This window comes from Pristiophorus japonicus, chromosome 11, assembly GCF_044704955.1.
Source record: "Pristiophorus japonicus isolate sPriJap1 chromosome 11, sPriJap1.hap1, whole genome shotgun sequence".
NCBI classification, from domain to species: Eukaryota; Metazoa; Chordata; class Chondrichthyes; family Pristiophoridae; genus Pristiophorus; species Pristiophorus japonicus.
Genome location: NC_091987.1, coordinates 82,696,512 through 82,717,444, shown reverse-complemented (window position 1 = coordinate 82,717,444; position 20,933 = coordinate 82,696,512). Strand labels below are relative to the sequence as shown.

Here is a 20,933-nt window from a genome sequence, read left to right as displayed (position 1 = left end):
TCAATTTGCACAATACTTCAGTTGTATTCTTTCCAATGTTATATTAACAGATCTAGGGCAAGATGTAAGATGGAAAATTTGTTGACTCCTTCTGAAGGTACATTCATAATATAACACTAGCAGCTGACAGATCTGAATTCAGCTTCAGTGCTGTCGTGGTAAATGAGGTGACCTTACTATATTTGGAAGCACTGAGGCTCACCTAAGGAGGTGATTTTGATAGTATCTCTAGAGGCAGCAGCACAGGCAGTATAAATGCTTCCTGCAACAGCAGGCTCAATGCATCTGTTTAACTCCGGGATTAAATCTCTCGTAACTGGCCCATGTGGATTCTTCAGGGATATAGCACGGTAGTGCAATCAGCAAATAAAATTGAGAAACTGAATGCAAGGTTGTTTGTCCGTTGCACTATTGCTGTGAAATCTAAATGGGTGAATTCCACAGCACAGCATCTCTGGATGTTACTGAACCATGGGCCCAAATTTGACCCTCCGGTTTTTTCCGCGTCCCCCGCCGACATTTTACCTCAAAAGCAGCGCCGGAAAAACTCCCTGCGATCATGGCCGATTCTCGGGCCATCTGTGGAGCTGGCGTTGCGTACAATGAAGCGGGGGGGGGGCTAGGTCCCGGCGCTGAAAACAGTGCCGGCATGCGCGCTAGAGTCTGCGCGCATGTGCAGTAGCTCCTGGCAAGCCGTTTCGGCAAACGCTGCTGCAGTTTGTGTGGGAGGGGCCGAAGTACGCCGTCCCTAGCCCTGGCTGAATGGGCTCCCTCATCGGCGGTCCGCTGTGTTCCCTAAGATAAGAGTTCTATTTTTTTATTTGTTGTTTACTGATTGATTTTGGTGTTTTAGGTGCAGGGTTCCTATTTTTTTGTTTTTTATTTATTGATTGCTTATTACTTTGGTTTTGGTGCTTTAGGTGCAGGGTTCCTTCTATTTTGTTAATTAATTGCTTATTACTTTTTGTGCTTTGTTTGGTGCTTTAAATGTAGTTACTTGCACCGATTCCTTAACTATAAGTAAGGTCTTTCTGTGTGGACAAAAGTGGACACATACGCTGCCCTAACTTAGTTTAGTACTATTTTTTTCTGGCCAAATTGCCATAAAGTGGCTGGGAACGCCCCCTTTTGGGAAAAAAAACTGACCTAACAAAAAACCTAACTAACTCACTTACACTGGTGCAAATTAAATGGCCATGTTTGCAACTAAAAAGATACACCAGAAAAATCAAGTTACACCAAAAAAAACAGTGCAACTCATGGGGAAATTTGGGCCCTATTTTGGCCTGGAAATTCCGACCTCCCCGGGTCCGTACTGAGTGTCTAGGGGACCCGGAAAGGCATCGTAAAAGCCGGTTTTCAGCGCACAATGCACATGTGCTGAAAACCAGCTTTTCCGATCTTCCGTATATCGGGAGCGAGGACATTTGCAAGGGCAAGATTGCGGGATTTACCCATATCTTGCCCAGCAAATGTCCTCAAAATTCTTGCGCCCGATAAAAGCCTACTTTTACAGGCATAAGAGTTTAAAAACATACAAAAATATAATAAAATAAAATTTTTAAAACACATTCTATTTTTAAAAACCCTGCCCACTACGTTAAATTTATTTTAAACCATAATTTTAAAAACTTTTTAAAAACTCAGAAAAAAACATTTCTCTAAGATATTTATTAACTTTAATTTCAATTAATTGTAATTATGAGGTGTGTTTTTTATTTTTTATTTGGTGTTATTGTGTTTGTATTTTTTCTCAATTAATAGCAATGAAAACTCGTAGATATGGAGTTCCCATTGCCATTAATTGAGAATACTTGATTGGTTGAGCAGTCACAAGTGACTGCATCTTCTGCATGGGAACCTGGAGAATGGGAGCACGCTTTGCAGCGCGGGAAGAGAAGGCCTTCCCAACGGAATCTCATGCTCCTCCGGGACCACTAGGTACTTGCATAGAAATTTTTCAGGTCGGAGGCATCCGCCCGGGGGAAGCGTCCGACCGCAATTTCAGCCCCAATAATGAATAGCCCCTGCAGTATGTGTACGTCCCTGCATACAGCATTTTAGAAAAGTGTATGGCACTGTGCATTTAACTTTTTTTTAAGTCAGAGTAAAGTGCTGAGCAGCAGCTCTGTTTAATACTTTTTGGATTGTTAGCAGAATTGTGCAATGTTTACGCCACTTATGCAGTTATGGAATAAAATTGTTCTTCCACAACTGGAAAATAACATTGTTATTTGTGGCTGGGTGATGATGTATGTAGCTCGACTGTCTTCATTTCAACAACCAGGATTAAAATCTTGTCTAGACTGGTGATTTGAATGTACTGATGGCTGTCAGGATTTGCAGTAAAATAAAATTAGCCAATCTGGATTCAGTACTTTGAGTATAAAACTGCCTCAGTTCCTGGTATTCTGTGCTGATCATTGCTTTCTGTGAAGGAGTAGGAATGCTTAAAACTGGGACATTTTTCAGCGTTTGAAACATGGGAAAGATGGTAACCATTGTGTTTTATTTTTAAAGTCACTTTTTTGCTTTTAAATGTGTTAGGGGACTTATTTCTCAAACAAATACTCAAGTTTAAGGTCCTTGAAGAAGACCCTATTTTGATGCATTCCTTAGTTATTTTCAGTCTCCATGCTGATGTATCATAGAATTTGAAACTGTTAGGTATATCAGGACAAACTGAAAGTGATAAATCTTTGGAGTAAATTGCCAAGGAGGGCAGTAGAACAGAAACATTGAGATTGTTTAAAATGCACTTTTAATGTAATCACGGGAGCCGAAAGCTCTTTGAGGAATGAGTATTGATGGGTCAAATAGCTTTTTTGTATTAGTGACCTTTCTTATATTATTTATAACAACAACAACTTGTTTTTATATAGCGCCTTTGACGTAGTGAAACTTCCCAAGGCACTTCACAGAAGTATTATGCGATAAAAATTTGACACCGAGCCGCATAATTCCAAAAGCTTGGTCGAAGAGCTACGTTTTAAGGAGCACTTGAAGGAGGAAAGAAAGTTAGAGGCAGAAGTTTAGCAGGGAGTTCCAGAGCTTGGGGCCTAGGCAACAGAGGCACAGCCACCAATGGTTGAGCGATTATAATCAGGAATGCTCAGGAAGGCAGAATTAGAGGAGCGCAGACATCTCGGGGTGGCGGGGGGAGGTTTTTGAGGCTGAAGGAGGGGCAAGGTCATAGAGGGATTTGAAGATAAGGATGAGAATTTTGAAATCGAGGCGTTGCTTCCCGGAAGCCAATGTAGGTCAGCGAGCACAGGGGTGATGGGTGAGCGGGACTTGGTGCGAGTTAGGACATGGGCAGCAGAGTTTTGGATCACCTCTAGTTTACGTAGGGTAGAATGTGGGAGGCCAGCCAGAGGTGTGTTGGAATAGTCAAGTCTAGAGGTAACAAAGACATGGATGAGGGCTTCAGCAGCGGATGAGCTGAGGCGAGGGTGGACACGGGCGATGTTATGGAGGTTGAAATAGGCGGTCATAGTTATGCTGCGGATATGTGGTCGAAAGCACGTAAATGAGAAATAGGAGGGGTCCAAGGATAGATACTTGGGGGACACCAGAGGTAACGATGTGGGGGCGGGAAGAGAAGCCATTGCAGATGATTCTCTGGCTAGGATTAGCTAGATAAGAATGGAACCAGGTGAGTGCAGTCTCACCTAGCTAGATGACAGTGGAGAGGCATTGGAGAAGGATAGAGTGGTCCACTGTGTCAGGCTGCAGACAAGTCAAGAAGGACGAGGAGGGATAGTTTGCCTTTGTCACAGTCACAAAGGATGTCATTTGTGACTTTGTTGAAAGCTGTTTCAGTACTGTGGCAGGCGTGGAAACCGGATTGGAGGGATTCAAACATGGAATTGCGGGAAAGATGGGCACGAATTTGGATAACACATTCAAGGACTTTGGAGAGGAAAGGGAGTTTGCAAGGACGATGGGATCGAGGGTTAATTTTTTGAGGAGATGGGTGATGTCGGCAGATTTGATGAGAGGGGGATAGTACCTGAAGAGAGCGAACCATTAACAATGTCAGCTAACGGGAGTCAGAACAGGAAGTTGGATGGTCAGTTTGGTGGGAATAGGGAGCAGGAAGTGGGTCTCGTGGACAGGATGAGCTCGGAAAGGTCATGAGGGGAGTTCGGAGAGAAATTGGAGAAAGATGTGAGGTCAGGGCTAGGGCAGGGGGCTTCCTTAGAGGATGTTTGGCCCAGTGAGCTAGGGGAAGGAAGGGAAGAGGTGGAGGCAGCCAAACGGATGGTCTCAACCTTAGAGACAAAGATGTCCATGAGCTCCTTACACTTATTGTTGGAGGTGAGGATGGAGACTGAGGAGAGGGTTTAAAAAGGTTAGCAGTGGAGAATAGAAGCCAGGGTTTATCTCTACATTCCAGAATGATTCTGGAATAGTGAGCGATTTTGGCAGATGAGAGTAGAACCCGATAGTGCTTCATATGATCCAGCCAAAGCTGGCGGTGAATAGTTAAACCAGTTGTCCACCATATCTGTTCAAGTCTACGTCCCTTGGACTTAAGGGAGCGCATATCAGGGCTGTACCAGGGGGAACCTGCCAGGGTGAGAGAGAGAGTAATTTTTTTCACAGGGTCTAGGGCATCAAAGGTAGTGGTGAGGGTGTGATTGAGCAGATCGATAGCTAGCATTCATATCATGGTAAATGGAATGATTCTGGAATAGTGAGCGATTCTGAGCCAAAGGCTGGACAGTTGGGAGAGTGCAGTTGTAAGCGAGTCGGGAGAGTTTTTTCCAGGGGTGGACACAAGGTGATAGGGTTGCAGGGTGTGGGGATGTGGGTGGAGAGCGATACGAGGAAGTGGCAAGAGATGGCCTTATCTTCAATTGACACAATGGGAGTAGCGAGGCCACGAGAGATGGCAAGGTCGAGGGGCTGGCCATGAATATGGGTTGGGGAGTTTACATGGAGGGAGAGATTAAGGGAGGACAGGAGGCTAGTGAACTCAGGAGAGAGTGCATGGTGAATTGAGATGGAGGATGAGAAGTCACTCAGTGCAGAGGCAGAGGCAGGAAAGCAGTGAAGGAATGTCGGTAAAATACAGCTGAGTAATGTGTTGTTACTTCTTGGATGGGTTTACACGTGAAGAATGGTGTTTTGAAAGTGGTTAAGAGTTAGTTTAATGTCTTCAGGGAAGGAAAAGTAAAAGAACATTTCGGGAGAGGGAAAAATCATCCTTAAAATATTGCTCTTAGATCTGTGTTAATGGGATACTTTTTCAAAAAAAATGCCCTTGCATTTAATTTATTCTTGGACTTTTTGTGAATTTATGGATGTTTTGTAGCCAGGAATTCTGTGCTATTGGCGCAGTGCTGGGCCACAGATTCCATGGCCTGGTTTCAGATAATACAAAGCTAATGAGCTTCTCCCAAGAACAAGTACAAAGAATATCATTCTAATGACCATTTTATACCGCAGTTTTTGTGTCGATGCAAAAGTACAAAAAATGAGGTCTGAGACTCCATTAAACATTCCAGAAGTTTTAATAATATTGATTCGCCATAAGTAATAGAAGCTGCATTGTTAATTTTCTGTTCATTTTTGTTTCTGTACAGCTGCTCTCTCAGTGGAAGAACCAAAGAAGTGCTATTTATTGCGAGAACTCACTGCAGAGAGAATGTCCATTGAAAAAGGAATGTTGGATGTTGATCGACTCATTCTTAAACTCTTAACGTCTGGCACTTTGGACTTCATCTCCTTGAATAAAATTACTAGATATCCAGTTAGAAACGACAGGACTCGAGTTCTGCTGGATCACTTTTTACAAATAAATAACAATGGCATTTTACGGCAATTTGTTTCTCACATGCGGGACCAAGTGATACTAAATGTAGAAGCACTAAACTGGGCTGAATATATGCAAGGCTGCAGTGAGTATCCTTTCATTTGTTTAGTTTCTACTTCAATATTTGTCATATTTATTCTGCTCTCCCCAATTTTAGTTTCAATTATCAATGTTGGCTATTCAAGCTGGGATTAGAATTCTTTCACCTTTATGAAACGAAATGTACTATAGGCATCTGATCATCGTGTGTTGCTGAATCGCCAATACATTTTCACCATTGGTGAAGAAAGTTTAGAAACATAGAAAATAGGTGCAGGAATAGGCCATTCGGCCCTTCGAGCCTGCACCACCATTCAATAAGATCATGGCTGATCTTTCACCTCAGTACCCCTTTCCATACCCCTTGATCCCTTTAGCCATAAGGGCCACATCTAACTCCTTCTTGAATATATTCAACGAACTGGCATCAACAACTCTCTGCGTTAGGGAATTCCACAGGTTAACAACTCTCTGAGTGAAGAAGTTTCTCCTCATCTCAGTCCTAAATGGCTTACCCCTTATCCTTAGACTGTGTCCCCTGGTTCTGGACTTCCCCAACATCGGGAACATACTTCCTGCATCTAACCTGTCCAGTCCCGTCAGAATTTTATATGTTTCTATGAATCCCCTCTCATCCTTCTAAACTCCAGTGAATAAAGGCCCAGTCGATCCAGTCTCTCCTCATATGTCAGACCAACCACCCCGGGAATCAGTCTGGTGAACCTTCGCTGCACTCCTTCAATAACAAGAACGTCCTTCCTCAGATTAGGAGACCAAAACTGAACACAATATTCCAGGTGAGGCCTCACCAAGGCCCTGTACAACTGCAGTAAGATCTCCCTGCTCCTATACTCAAAACCCTTAGCTATGAAGGCCAACATACCATTTGCCTTCTTCACCGCCTGCTGTACCTGCATGCCAACTTTCAATGACTGATGTACCATGATACCCAGGGCTCGTTGCACCTCTCCTTTTCCTAATCTGCCACCATTCAGATAATATTCTGCCTTTGTGTTTTTGTCCCCAAAGTGGATAACCTCACATTTATCCACATTATACTGCATCTGCCATGCATTTGCCCACTCATCTAACCTGTCCACATCACCCTGCAGCCTCTTAGCGTCCTCCTCGCAGCTCACAATGCCACCCAGTTTAGTGTCATCTGCAAACTTGGAGCTATTGCACCCAATTTCTTCATCTAAATCATTAATGTATATTGTAAAGAGCTGGCGTCCCAGCACTGAGCCCTGCGGCACCCCACTAGTCACTGTCTGCCATTCTGAAAAGGACCCATTTGTCCCAACTCTCTGCTTCCTGTCTGCCAACCAGTTCTCTATCCACGTCAGTACATTACCCCCAATACCATGTGCTTTAATTTTGCACACCAATCTCTTGTGTGGGACCTTGTCAAAAGCCTTTTGAAAGTCCAAATACACCACATCCACTGGTTCTCCCTTGTCCACTCTACTAGTTACATCCTCAAAAAATTCCAGAAGATTTGTCGAGCATGATTTCCCTTTCATAAATCCATGTTGACTTGGACCGATCCTGTCACTGCTTTCCAAATGCGCTGTTATTTCATCTTTAATAATTGATTCCAACATTTTCCCCATTACTAATGTCAGGCTCACCGGTCTATAATTATCTGTTTTCTCCCTCCTTTTTTAAAAAGTGGTGTTACATTAGCTACCCTCCAGTCCATAGGAACAGATCCAGAGTCAATAGACTGTTGGAAAATGATCGCTAATGCATCCACTATTTCTAGGGCCACTTCCTCCAGCTGTTGCGACTGTCCCATTTTTAATGGTGGTTCAGCCAGCGATGTACAGGTGGGCTGATGTCTTACCACAAAATCAGTTTTTCAGTTTGTTAACTCCAAAATGTAAAACTAAATCCGAGGTCCTCGGGCTTCATCAAAATAAATCAGGAAAGCTGCAGGTGCCAGTGAGGCGGCCTCCGCAGCTCGCCTATCAGGGCTGTACTAGTTTTGTTCCATATTGAGCTCCAGCGATAATTTCGGGCGAGGGCAGGCCAGCAGCAGCCTGCAGTTTTATGGAACCAGGAGGAACACAACTGCTGACTCCACTAAATACTAAATAATTTCCATGTTTTTGGACCTCATTTGTGCGGCCTCTAACAATCCCTTTAAGGACCGCTAGTTAGGCTGCTGAGGACCCAGAAATGCATGTTAGAGCTTGCACATCACAAACAAAAAAGGCCCCGATCAATTTAGCAGTGGTCCGAACGCTCATGCAAATCAGGCGTGGGCCTCTGCGTTGCTAAATTGGTTATTGTTGCGCCCGTTTTAGGCCCATCGGTTGGCAATCTTGACTCCTTTCCTATTCCAGCTACTAACCCACTTTTTTATTTTATCTTTCCTTCTGTCTAATGTTACTGAATGCTCCCTTACAAATATATCATCAGATAAAACAAATCCATTGTACTTGAAGGTTTTTAAATGCTCAATACCACTGGATCTTAAAGTAGAACAATGTTGAACAATACTTTGCGGTGGGAATGAGTACTTTCAATCTAAAGCTTTCTCATGTTCTCCCTCCCCTGAAAAGAAATATGTTTTGAAAGATTTTGTTTAGAATGGTTCCTCACTAAGCTGACTTACACATGAGGAGTAAATCTTGTAGTCTTGCTTGGCTCAAGTGGTTTGCCTCTGAGTCAGAAACATATGGGTTGAAACTCCTCCACTGGCTTGATCTAAGCAGACACTTAAGTGCAGAACAGAGGAGGTACTGCATTGCCACCTGAGACATTAAACCAAGACCATCTCTGCTCAGGTGGACAAAAAAAATCATATGGCACTTTTTCAAAGCAGAGCAAGGAGTTCTCCTGGTGACCTGGCCCACATTCATCTCTCAGACAACAGCATCAAGACAAATAATTTGGTTATTCGTCCTATTGCTGTTCATGATCTTTTGCCTTGTGCACATTTGCTTACAAAACAACAGTGACTGCACTTCAAAAGTAATGCATTGGCTGTGAAATGCTTTGGGACATCCCGAGGATATGAAAAGTAGCACATAAATGTCAATTCTTGTTTAATTGGTTTTTGGGAACTCATGCACACAAAAATGTCATCCCGATGGTGCAGATGTGGTCAAATATTCTGTCATATACAGCCTTGGGTCGTGTGCCACAGCATGAACTTGTTTTTTCCCTTGCTAAAGAGGCTGTGTTCTCTAATCTTTGAGTCACACCTCTCATTAAATGAAAGACTCTGGTTCCTCCTCAGGAGTAGATTAGGTTATAAACATTCCAATTAGCTAATCTGTTTTTGCTCTTTCAAGTTTTTCTGAGAATTTAAGATTTGGCACTGCTCTCAGGATCGTGCGACAAAAGTAATAAAAACAAAGTTACCTTCCTTAGGAATGGCATGAGAGTAAAATATGAACAGACTCAGCAACAAGAAGAACTCTGTGCAGATCATGTGGCAACCACGAGCAACCAGCTACTTGGTTTATAGGCAGTCATTTCAAATGAAATCAAAAAAGCAGGCAAACACAAAGGGGTCAAGTTTCAGCCTGAGTTGCTCCTATTTTTTTGGAGCAACTAGTTTAGAATAGAGTATCTTAGAAATTGTTATTCTCGGCATTTAGTTTGCTCCAGTTCTAGTGAGTTAGAGCAGTTTCATTTTAGAACAGATTTTTTTTTTCAAAAGGGGGCGTGTCTGGATATTTACGCCTGTTTTGTAAGTTTAGGCAACGAAAACTTACTCCAAACTAATTTAGAATGGAGTAAGTGTAGATTTTTGTACGCTTTGAAAAACCTTGCCTACACTTACAAATCAGGCGTAGGGAACGAGAAATGGGGGTGTGGTAGGAAGAGAAGTAATTACATTTTACAAGCATTTAACAGTCTCACTTATACAAATAAAGAGCCATCCTGAATAAAAAATTATAAATAAAGCAAATAAAAAATACATTAATTTTCCTACCTATGTGAAGCAGCAGCAGCCTTCAAGCTCCGGAGCTTCAGGCCTTTCATCCAGGAGAGGGGCGGGACAGCAGCAAGCAGCCTTTGAGCTGCAGAGGAGCATCAGGCCATTCGGCCAGGAGACGGGGCGGGACGGCAGCAAGCTGTGTCTCACTGCGCACGCTCCAGCGCACGTGCGCAGGGCTGCCGGCACGACATTGTCTTCTCGGATGTAGCCCCGCCCCCTGCAGTCTCCGAATCGACGCCCTGCTTTGGCCCCGCAGATCCTGCCACGCTGCACCGAGCTAGGCGCGGCCCGAAACTTGACCCCAAAGTGGCCTGAGACAAAAAATTTAATTTACAGTTGATAGATTGTGCCCTGCTGATCTGTTGCTAATGTGTTGTAACTGGTGACACATGCCACATAATGCATGAAAACAAAAATCAATGCATCCTCAGTTGAGATTGTATGTTAATTTCAACCCATGGCAAAGATTTTAAATATTGGGAAAAATTCAATACCCAATTCACAATTGTAATGATAAATGATTAATGCATAAAATGCTTGTCAAAAACCGCTGCTTGCTACAGCTGATTTGGATTCACCAAACATACTTACAAAGGGCTCAAGTTTCGGCCTGAGTTGCTCCTATTTTGTTGGAGCAACTAGTTTAGAATGGAGCATCTTAGAAATTGCAATTCTCAGCATTTAGTTTGCTCCAGTTCTAGTGAGTTAGAATAGTTTCATTTTAGAACAGATTTTTTTTTCAAAAGGGGGCGTGTCCAGCCACTTAGGCTTGTTTTACAAGTTTAGGCAGCGAAAACTTACTCCACACTAACTTAGAATGGAATACATGTAGATTTTTGTACGGCCAGAAAAACCTTGCCTACACTTGGAAATCAGGCGTAGGGAACGAGAGATTGGGGGGGTGCGGGGTGGGGGGGTGGTGGGGAGGGAAGTTTACAAACATTAAACACTTCACTTTTACAAATAAAGAGCCATCATCAATAATAAATGATCAATAAATCAACCCAAAAAAATGTTTAAATTAAAAATTAAAAAAATGAGAAAAACTTAAGTTTCTACTCACCTATTGCAGCACTGGGAGCCCTCCAACAGCATGCTCTGTCATTGTCTTTCTCTCTCTGCCTCCGTCAGTGACTCTGTGTTTCTGACAGCGGGGGGAGGGGGGAAGGAGGGAGGGGGAGAGGAGGGGGGAAGGAGGGAGGGGGAGAGGAGGGGGAGAGGAGGGAGGGGGAAGGGCTGGGAGGGGGAGAGGAGGGGAAAGGGCTGGGAGGGAGGGGGGGGGGAGCTGAACGGGAGGGAAGTCCGAGTCCCGATCTTCAATGCGCGGTGAGCCCATTCGGCCAGGGCTAGGGGCGGCGTTCTTTGGGCCCATCCCACGCAGCCTGCACAAATTCGGGCTGCGAGGAGCTACTGCACATGTGTGCACACTCTAGTGCGCATGTGCAGAGGTTCCGGCATGGTTTTCAGCGCCGGGACCTGGCTCCGCCCTCCACGCATTCTGCTGTGCTGCGCCAAGGGCCTGGATCGATTGGACGGAGGGGAGAATACCAAGGTAAATAATAGGCGCCGTTTCTGTTCTAAAATGTCGGCGCACCTACTTGGGCCCAACGAGTGTATTGAGAACAAAATTGAAAAAAGCAACTATCCTAACTCCAGAGTCACCAATCACAGATTGTACAGCCACTTTGTTGAATATTCTTGAAAATTCATCGGCACTTAGCAGTGCTAATGGAAATATCAGCGCTTAATGGTGCCAAGGTAAACATCCAGCACCAGAGATGCACCAAGTTGCTCTGAAATCATACTGGCAGAAAGAAGTGCCAAGGATGTTTTAACACTAATTGGTGTTGGCAAATTTCTAGCATTGGGCAGTGACACAGACTTGGCACTGCCACTTGATTTGAGAGATGTGCAGGGCTGAACCACTCCAGGGGCATAATGGCACCAGTTGCTGTTAGGATTGTTCCTGAATATTACGTAAACTAGAGAGAAAATACACCTAATCTTTCAAGCAGTTACTTTTATGGAAAGTAGACAGATTTAACAAGAAAACTAGAATGAAGAATGGCTGATTTGATGCCTTAAACCAATCCATTTGCACTCTAGCCAATTTAATCTAAGCCATGCTTCTTTCAATAACAATAACCTTTCATGACATCTGTATTTGAGAATGGGTCTCCACTGCATAATGGAATCCACACCAAGCAGCCTTCACTCTCCTTCCATGAGTTTGGTCTTATAAAGTTCACAGCAAAATGGGGAAGGTAATAAAGGTGCATGGATTTTATAAATCATTAGAGAGGGCTATCTATATTTTATGATTGGTTCCAGATGGCAGTATCTATAAAGCAACCAAATGGAGCAATCCTTACAAGTTTACTAAGCATTAATGTTTAGATGTGATTGTGGCTTATGATCATTTAGTAGAAGATCTACCCTGTCAGCTGGTGCTACAGCTGTACCAGGGACCTCTTTCCAAATTGTACAACTTTGGTATGCTCTTATGGTGTGTGGAGGATATGAGAAAGAAAGATAGATTATCTACCTTGCGGAAAGCCACATGCTGCAGTACCAATTCCAATGTTACAGTGACATTTTGTTAAAGTGGGTGTTGAGTATGTTCTTTCCCTAGAACTAATCAAGGTAGTGTTTAATCTTATTTTGTGGAAGATGCAAATCATTTGAAGAGTGTAAGCACTACATGGTAGGTAATCATGACTTTTTAGCTGGTTTGAAGCACTAAGGGCCCAAGTTTCCACATGATTTGCGCCTGATTTTTAGGAGCAACTGGTGGAGAACGGACTATCTTAGAAATCGCAATTCTCCACATTTTTTTTTCTGCAGTTCTAGTCAGGTAGAACAGTTCTACTTTGGAACAGAATTTTTTCTTCAAAAGGGGGCGTGTCCGGCCACTGACGCCTGATTTCAAAGTTTCCACAGTGAAAATGTACTCCAAACTAAAGTAGAATGGAGCAAGTGAAGATTTTTGTAGAACTGAAAAAACCTGTCCTACACATTAAAAAATCAGGCGCAGATTACAAATCAGGCGTCCAGAACGAGGTGGGGGGGAAGGGAAGTCATTAAATTCTACAATAAATCCTTATTTATACTTATACAAATATTATACAAATAAATCCAACCTGAATAAACATTTATAAGCAAAGAAAAGATTAAATAAACCATCTTCCTACCTGTGTGAAAGTGCTTCAGCCAGGAAGAATGGTGCAGCAAACCTCACAAAACGAGGCAGCCGTTACCGAACGCGGGGGAGGGAGGGAGCCGACCGAACGCGGGCGGGAGGGAGCCGACCGAACACGGGCAGGAGGGAGGGAGCCGACTGATCGCGGGGGGGGGAGGGAAGGGAGCCGACCGAACGCGGGGGGGGGGGGGGGAGGGAAGGGAGCCGGCCGAACGCGGGCGGGAGGGAGGGAAGGGAGCCGACCGAACGCGGGGGGGGAGAGGGAATTGAGCCGACCGAACGCGGGCGGGAGGGAGGGAAGGGAGCCGACCGAACGCGGGCGGGAGGGAGGAAAGGGAGCCGACCGAACGCGGGCGGGAGGGAGGGAGCCTACCGAACGCGAGGGAGGGAAGGGAGCCGACCGAACGCGGGCGGGAGGGAGGGAGCCTACCGAACGCGAGGGAGGGAAGGGAGCCGACCGAACGCGGGCGGGAGGGAGGGAGGGAGCCGACCGAATGCGGGGGGGGGGGGGGGGCGGGCGGGGGGTGGGAAGGGAGCCGACCGAACGCGGCGGTGGGGGGGGGAGCCGTTCCAGACGGCTGGCGGAAAAGAGAGAAGGCTGCAGGAAGCCTCAGAAATTGAGGAGCCATTTCCTGACGGCAAAAGGCGGAGGTCGTCGGGAAACGGCTGCCTCAACTTTCTGAGGCTTCCTGCAGCCTTCTCACTGCTACAAGAAGCCTCTGTGCTGATGTGCTGATGGCAATGTACTTTTATTAAAAAATGTTCAAAAACTAAACAGCTACAAAGAACTACAAAAATGGCCACGTGCCAATGTTTCCTTCACACTGAGCGTGCGCGAACGCTCCAACGTGCACGTGCAGCGTTGCCGGCAGGAAAAAAACTAATTTAAATAGTACCCGCCCCCTCCCACTTACAAAATCGGCGCGAGTGTAGGCTCCGCCCCCCTGGGCGCCGCGCCAAGCAGACAAGGAGCTGCAAAGCGCTCCAGAATTGCTCGTTTTTTTTTCCGGCGCCATTTTCGGCGCGAAAAACGGGCGCCCAGCTCGGAGGGGTGCCCGTTTTTTATCGTGTGGAAACTTGGGCCCATAGAATGGTTACGATGTAAATCATTGTTCAACATAATCACAGTGTGTTAACGATGTACCTCCCTCAGCTGTTGTCCAAGACAGGCCTTTTTGACTATGATTCTAATTATGGCAGATCCCCGTATGCTAAATTGGCTTGAGGGAAATACTGTTTTCTTTCAGTTAATGCCTTGCACACAATATTTGGTACAGTGAGAAGATGAATATTAGCCTAAAATTATTTACTTCTTGTCTCACAATACTGCTCTACTTCAATTCTTCAACCACAATAAGGCAAAACATGTATGGAAAACAACATTTTAAATTCTATTATTAAATTATTTTATTTGCGTGAAAGTAACATCAGATTACAGAACCAACCGATCAATATCCCTTTAATCTGTCCTTTACAATAAGACAAAATTCAAATATAAAATTTATAATAAGGATTTATTGAACTAAAAATGTAAAATGAGTTGAAATTTAGGAAGAAAGTGTATAATTTATGTGGATAAAGGGCAGCACCATCTCATGCTTTTTGTCTATTATAATATTGCCCCCTCATTTTAATGAAATTAGTGAGGAATCCTGATCCAATTCCTAGTAACTACGTCAAAAGTAGAAAACTAAGTTCGGCATTTAGTCAACAAGGTAAACCATGTCAAAATTAGATATTTCAGTACACACCTGTTCTAAGATTGTTCTCGAGGAACATAGCAGATAATGTTAAGTGAATATACTGCCTAGTTATGTCAAACTCTTAAAGCATTTATGGGTGCTGTCCTTCACCACCTCAATGACTCTTTAAAAATAAATTGTACCGTCTTACATATTACCCCTGGCTTTATGTTGTTTAGGTGACAGCTGCTGCATGTTCTTCATTAAGAAATATGCTGATGTTTTTAAATATGTCCTGGAAGAATTCGGTGTGAAGAGCTTTGCGGAATACTTTATAAAATCAGGAATGCTGAAGGAATCGGAGATCAAGGATTTATGCAAGTACAACTACAAGGAGGGAGCAGAGCGTTTTATACACATCCTGTTCACCAAAAAAACCATTCTGTGTGTAGCAGATATGTGGTTTACATTAGTGGAACATAAGCATGAACTTCCTTACCTGGGACCATACATCAACAGTTTCCTGAAAGCATTTGATGAACAAAGTAATTATTTTTTTGTCTAATCTGAATTTCCTCTGATTTCAAAAGCAAGTGAGCATTTTTAACATTAAAATTTCAGTTGTAATCCTTTGGGCCTTTCTGACAACATGTATAACAATGGAGAAGTACAGGTTGAGCATCCAAAATTCGGAATGTTCCAGAATCCGGACACCAGGCCGATCCGTGGTGGGGTCATCTGGAAACCGGAAAATGTTCCGAAATCCGGACTGCCCACGCCTCGGCGGCCCGACTTGGCATGACCTCTCCCTGGCCCGACCTCGCCGGGGCCCGACCTCGCCCCGGCCCGACCTCGGCGGCCCGACCTCACCCTGGCCCGACCTCGCCGGGGCCCGACCTCGCCCCGGCCCTCGGCGGCCCGACCTCTCGGCGGCCCGACCTCGCCCCGGCCCGACCTCGGCAGCCCGACCTCACCCCGGCCCTCGGCGGCCCAACCTCACCCCGGCCCGGCCTCGGCGGCCCAACCTCGCCCCGGCCCAACCTCGGCGGCCCAACCTCGCCCCGGCCCGACCTCGCCCTGGCCCGACCTCGCCGGGGCCCGACCTCGCCCCGGCCCTCGGCGGCCCGACCTCACCCCGGCCCTCGGCGGCCCGACCTCACCCCGGCCCGACCTCGGCGGCCCAACCTCGCCCCGGCCCGACCTCGGCGGCCCAACCTCGCCCCGGCCCGACCTCGCCCCGGCCCGACCTCGGCGGCCCAACCTCGCCCCGACCTCGGCGGCCCAACCTCGCCCCGGCCCGACCTCGCCCTGGCCCGACCTCGCCGGGGCCCGACCTCGCCCCGGCCCTCGGCGGCCCGACCTCACCCCGGCCCTCGGCGGCCCGACCTCACCCCGGCCCGACCTCGGCGGCCCAACCTCGCCCCGGCCCGACCTCGGCGGCCCGACCTCGCCCCGGCCCGACCTCGCCCCGGCCCGACCTCGGCGGCCCGACCTCGTCCCGGCCCGACCTCGTCCCGGCCCTCGGCGGCCCGACCTCACCCCGGCCCTCGGCGGCCCGACCTCGTCCCGGCCCGACCTCGCCCCGGCCCTCGGCGGCCCGACCTCTCGGCGGCCCGACCTCGCCCCGGCCCGACCTCGGCAGCCCGACCTCACCCCGGCCCTCGGCGGCCCAACCTCACCCCGGCCCGACCTCGGCGGCCCAACCTCGCCCCGGCCCAACCTCGGCGGCCCAACCTCGCCCCGGCCCGACCTCGCCCTGGCCCGACCTCGCCGGGGCCCGACCTCGCCCCGGCCCTCGGCGGCCCGACCTCACCCCGGCCCTCGGCGGCCCGACCTCACCCCGGCCCGACCTCGGCGGCCCAACCTCGCCCCGGCCCGACCTCGGCGGCCCAACCTCGCCCCGGCCCGACCTCGCCCCGGCCCGACCTCGGCGGCCCAACCTCGCCCCGGCCCGACCTCGGCGGCCCAACCTCGCCCCGGCCCGACCTCGCCCTGGCCCGACCTCGCCGGGGCCCGACCTCGCCCCGGCCCTCGGCGGCCCGACCTCACCCCGGCCCTCGGCGGCCCGACCTCACCCCGGCCCGACCTCGGCGGCCCAACCTCGCCCCGGCCCGACCTCGGCGGCCCGACCTCGCCCCGGCCCGACCTCGCCCCGGCCCGACCTCGGCGGCCCGACCTCGTCCCGGCCCGACCTCGTCCCGGCCCTCGGCGGCCCGACCTCACCCCGGCCCTCGGCGGCCCGACCTCGTCCCGGCCCGACCTCGCCCCGGCCCGGCCCTTGGCGGCCCGACCTCGCCCCGGCCCGACCTCGGCGGCCTAACCTCCGGCCCAACTTCGCCCACCCCGGCCCTCGCCGGCCCGACCTCACCCCAGCTCCCCCCTCTCCCCCTTACTTCGGCTGCCAGACCCCACCTACTTCGACCTCAGCAAAGACGTTCCAAAATCCGCAAATATCCGGAATGGCTTCGGTCCCGCGGTTGCCGGATTTCCGACGCTCAACCTGCAACAGAAAATATAAGGTGGATCACTACATTCCAAGCAGTACCTGTTACTCCAGTAGGTGGTGCTGTGATGGCACCTAGAGGAAAAAAATGTACTTCTGCTATAGTGTATGAGGGACACTGATGTTATATCCCAAATGGTCAAGCAATGAACTAACTAAAGACCAAGCAAAACCAAAATGTGTTTACTGTAGTGGAACTTGATTCAGTTAATCTTTGAGTTCAACTCTCTTCCCACCCCCTCCCCAGAGCATATTTCTTGCTCCAGTGACTATCGAGTAAGGTGCGATGAGCCCCCACCTGCTTGAGTAGAATTTCAGGTGCCTGACCTGACAAATCCTTGAAACTGAGAAACAGGGCGATCAAAGGATAACCTACCCCAACTTCTCATGTGGCCTGTTTAGAGGAAGGTTTAGCTCACCCCTAGCCCTAGAGTTCATTTTTCACCACACAGCCCAAGATTGACAGTGGGACTGGTGAAAGGAAGGACAGTGTGCCACTTCCCCACCCCATTTCCCCTCCTCCGATGAAAACCTGGTACTGTGGACAGAGGACACTCACTGCAACCTCCCTCGTTCACTCTTCTCTTGCTTCCTGTGTCATCCTTTTCCCGACCCTAACTGCGTCCAATTATCCCCTACCTTCTAACCCGCCCTGACCTGAATACTGTACTTGATCTTGAATCCTCCAGGTGCAATGCCACAGGGAATTAACTAGTTAATGAGGAAATACTAAAATTAAGCAACTTAGTCGTGTAGCAAAACCCTTTCTTGACAGAGAAATCCTACCTATCAAACGTGATGAATTTTCCACATCTTCTTCTGGTGCCTGGCTAATTTATGGGTATGTGTAACAAGTAAGTATTTCTTGCAAGATTCAAATGATTGAATTAATTACTGAAATATTGTGTTTACTTATTAATCAGTTTGAGTTTAAAAATCTGGTAGAAAATTCTGCTTATGGGTGTGACTTCCCACACATTTCAGCCACATCATCAGGTGAGGTGCTAAGAGGAAATTGGGAGTTTACTAACAGGGAAAAGATACAGCGAAGGAAAATGAGAATGAAGCTTGCAGGCAATTGTGTGTTAATCATTGACTCAGCAGCTCAAGAAAACTGATTTAACAAAGACAAATCATAATGCAAAATCACTGAAGTACTCCTAAGTTGATAACTGCTCCACTGTTATTTCAGCTTCTTTATGCTGTTGGGCTCAGTAACTCTCTCAGTGGTTCCACCACTTGTATCATCATTCACTATTTCACACAGAAATACTAGTGGAGAAAAATTAATGCAAGGTCAGAAGTAAGCTAAATTTGGGACAGTTTCCTTTGTGCTATGCATAGTAAAGTTATAAACCCTTTCTTCAGAAACTGATTAAGAATTTTGTTATTCTTGGCACAAAAAGGAAATCTTCCCTAATATGTTAAAGTAAATAATAATTCTTTATAACTGAACCTTTGGAAAGTTGTGCTGATAATCCTGTCTTTAATTCAGCAACCTCATTCCTGCGTCAGTTAGTTCTAGTGATTATTTAATTGTTTAAAAAAATAATCCGTCCTTCTTGCCATCCCTCAGAAAATGGACAGAACAAAAGTATTTTAAAGCTGGTAGGAAAAAATAATTGCAAATATAGGAAATCAGAAATGAAGATAAAATTAGTGGAAATATGCAGCAAGCACTTAATCTGAAAAGAGGAAAGGTCGGGTAATGTTTTGAGTATAGAAAACAACAATAACTTGTATTTATTTAGCAGATATTAGGACATGTGAATGAGGTAGGTTTTAAGGAGTGTCTTAAAAGAGGAGAGGATTAGTGAGGCACTTCCAAAGTTTAGGGCTGAAGGCACGGCCGACAGTGGTGGAGCGATTAAAATCAGGGATGTGCAAGAAACTAGAATTGGAGGAGCACAGAAATCTCGGAGGGTTGTATGGTTGGATGAGGTTATAGAGATACGGAGGAATGAGGCCACGGAGGGATCTGAAAACAAGGATGAGAATTTTTAAATCGAGACTTTGCTGAACTAGAAGCCAGTGTAGGCCCATGAGTACAGGGGTGATGGGTGAACGAGACGGTGCAAGTTAGAGTACGGGCAGCAGAATTTTGGATGAGCTCAAGTTTATGGAGGACGCAAGATAGGAGGCCAGCTGGGAGAGCATTGGAATAGTCACATCTAGAGGTAAAGCAATGGATGAGGGTTTCAGCCTCAGATGGTGGCCAAGGAGAGGAATGGAGTCAGAGTTTATTGTGGGGACCAATGACAGTGACTTCGGTCTTCCCAATATTTAGTTGGAGGAAATTTCTGCTCATCCAATACTGGATATCGGACAAGCAGCATGACAAAACCAAAGCAAATGAAGAGTTGGAGGGAGGTGGTGATGAGGTAGAGCTGTGTGTCATCAGCGTACATGTGGAACCTGACGTGTCGCCGAGGGGCAACATGTAGATGAGAGATAGGAGGGGGCCAAGGATAGATCCCTGGGGGATTTCAAAGAAAACGGTGTGGGAGTGGGAAGAGAAGTCATTCCAGGTGATTCTCTGGCTACGACTGGATAGATAGAAATGGAACCAGGCAAGTGCAGTCCCACCCAGCTGGACGCGGAAGAAAGGTGCTGCAGGAGGATGGAGTGGTCAACTGTGTCAAAGGCTGAAGACAGATCGAGAAGGATGAGGGGGGATAGTTTACCAAGGTCACAGTCACATAGGATGTCATTTGTGACTTTGATGACGACTGTTTCAGTGCTGTGACCCTTTATCATGGATGTAGGCTCTTTTCAATGGCTGACTGACCAGCTTATCCTTGGTAATCTTTAAAAGAGTTGGTGGTTTTCCTTTTAAATAATCACCATCTTTATGAAAGGCTGCTTAACAGACTTTTGTTTATTTGCAAATATAGTACAGTGAGTTAAATTGTACCAGAATCATTGTGTCCTATGTTGCCAGACTTTCCCAGTGCTGCCTGTATGAATCACCCTGCAATGCCTGGGACTCTGCCACTAGTGCTCCTACACACCAGTGCCTCCTTCCAATGCTCCCAGATGCTTTTACCTTCCTAAAATGCTCCTAAACTATGGGACGCTAATCTGCAGTGCATTCTGACCTTGCAATCTCGCCTCATTGTGCCTGAATCTTCGTCCATCCCTGAGTCTCCAGACCCTGGCACCCTCTCTACTGCTGAGACATCTTGGTACCTCCCCTAATGCTCGCAGCCCTCCTCTGCTACTGCCAGATCCTAGGGAATCATCCAGTAAATCAAACCCCACATTCAGCCCTTAACACTGCCAAACCCTGGATCCCCTCCACAGTATTGCTTTATCCCAGAAATGCCTCCCAATGCCAGTGAAGCAGAGCAACTCCATAACTGCTGTTAAACTGCACATTTTCTGATGCATATAATCCTGTATATCCAAGGTAAAAGTAGAGAATGAATTACATAGGTAAAGGAACATTTGTTAATCGAGGCCACACAATTACGGTTCCATGGAATAATGTCCAGAGTCATGGAATTCAATCACAAAATTCTTCAAAATTTCACATCCATAACAACAAAAACTCTGCAATAACTTAATAGAACGGTTCCATGGAGTCCAATGAGGACTTTTAAAATCTGCCACATAATGACAATCCCAAATGACGTAAAATGGTCTTCTGAAAGCTATTAGAATTTCGTATATTCCAGAGTTAAATCAAGGGCTGACTCAAATTATGTTGCCATTTTCTCATCAATGCACATTTG

At 46.8% G+C, this 20,933-nt stretch overlaps 1 protein-coding gene across 3 annotated transcripts in view; it reads left to right on the top strand.

Annotated features, from left to right (window-relative positions):
* Positions 1–20,933, top strand: part of LOC139276118 (E3 ubiquitin-protein ligase DZIP3-like) — a 182,319-nt gene that overhangs the window by 39,873 nt on the left and 121,513 nt on the right. For all 3 annotated transcript variants that reach the window (XM_070893630.1, XM_070893628.1, XM_070893629.1), the window contains exons 5-6: positions 5,592–5,906; positions 14,936–15,241. In XM_070893630.1, coding sequence (XP_070749731.1) covers positions 5,592–5,906; positions 14,936–15,241 — 621 coding nt within the window. The remainder of the gene's footprint in view (positions 1–5,591; positions 5,907–14,935; positions 15,242–20,933) is intronic.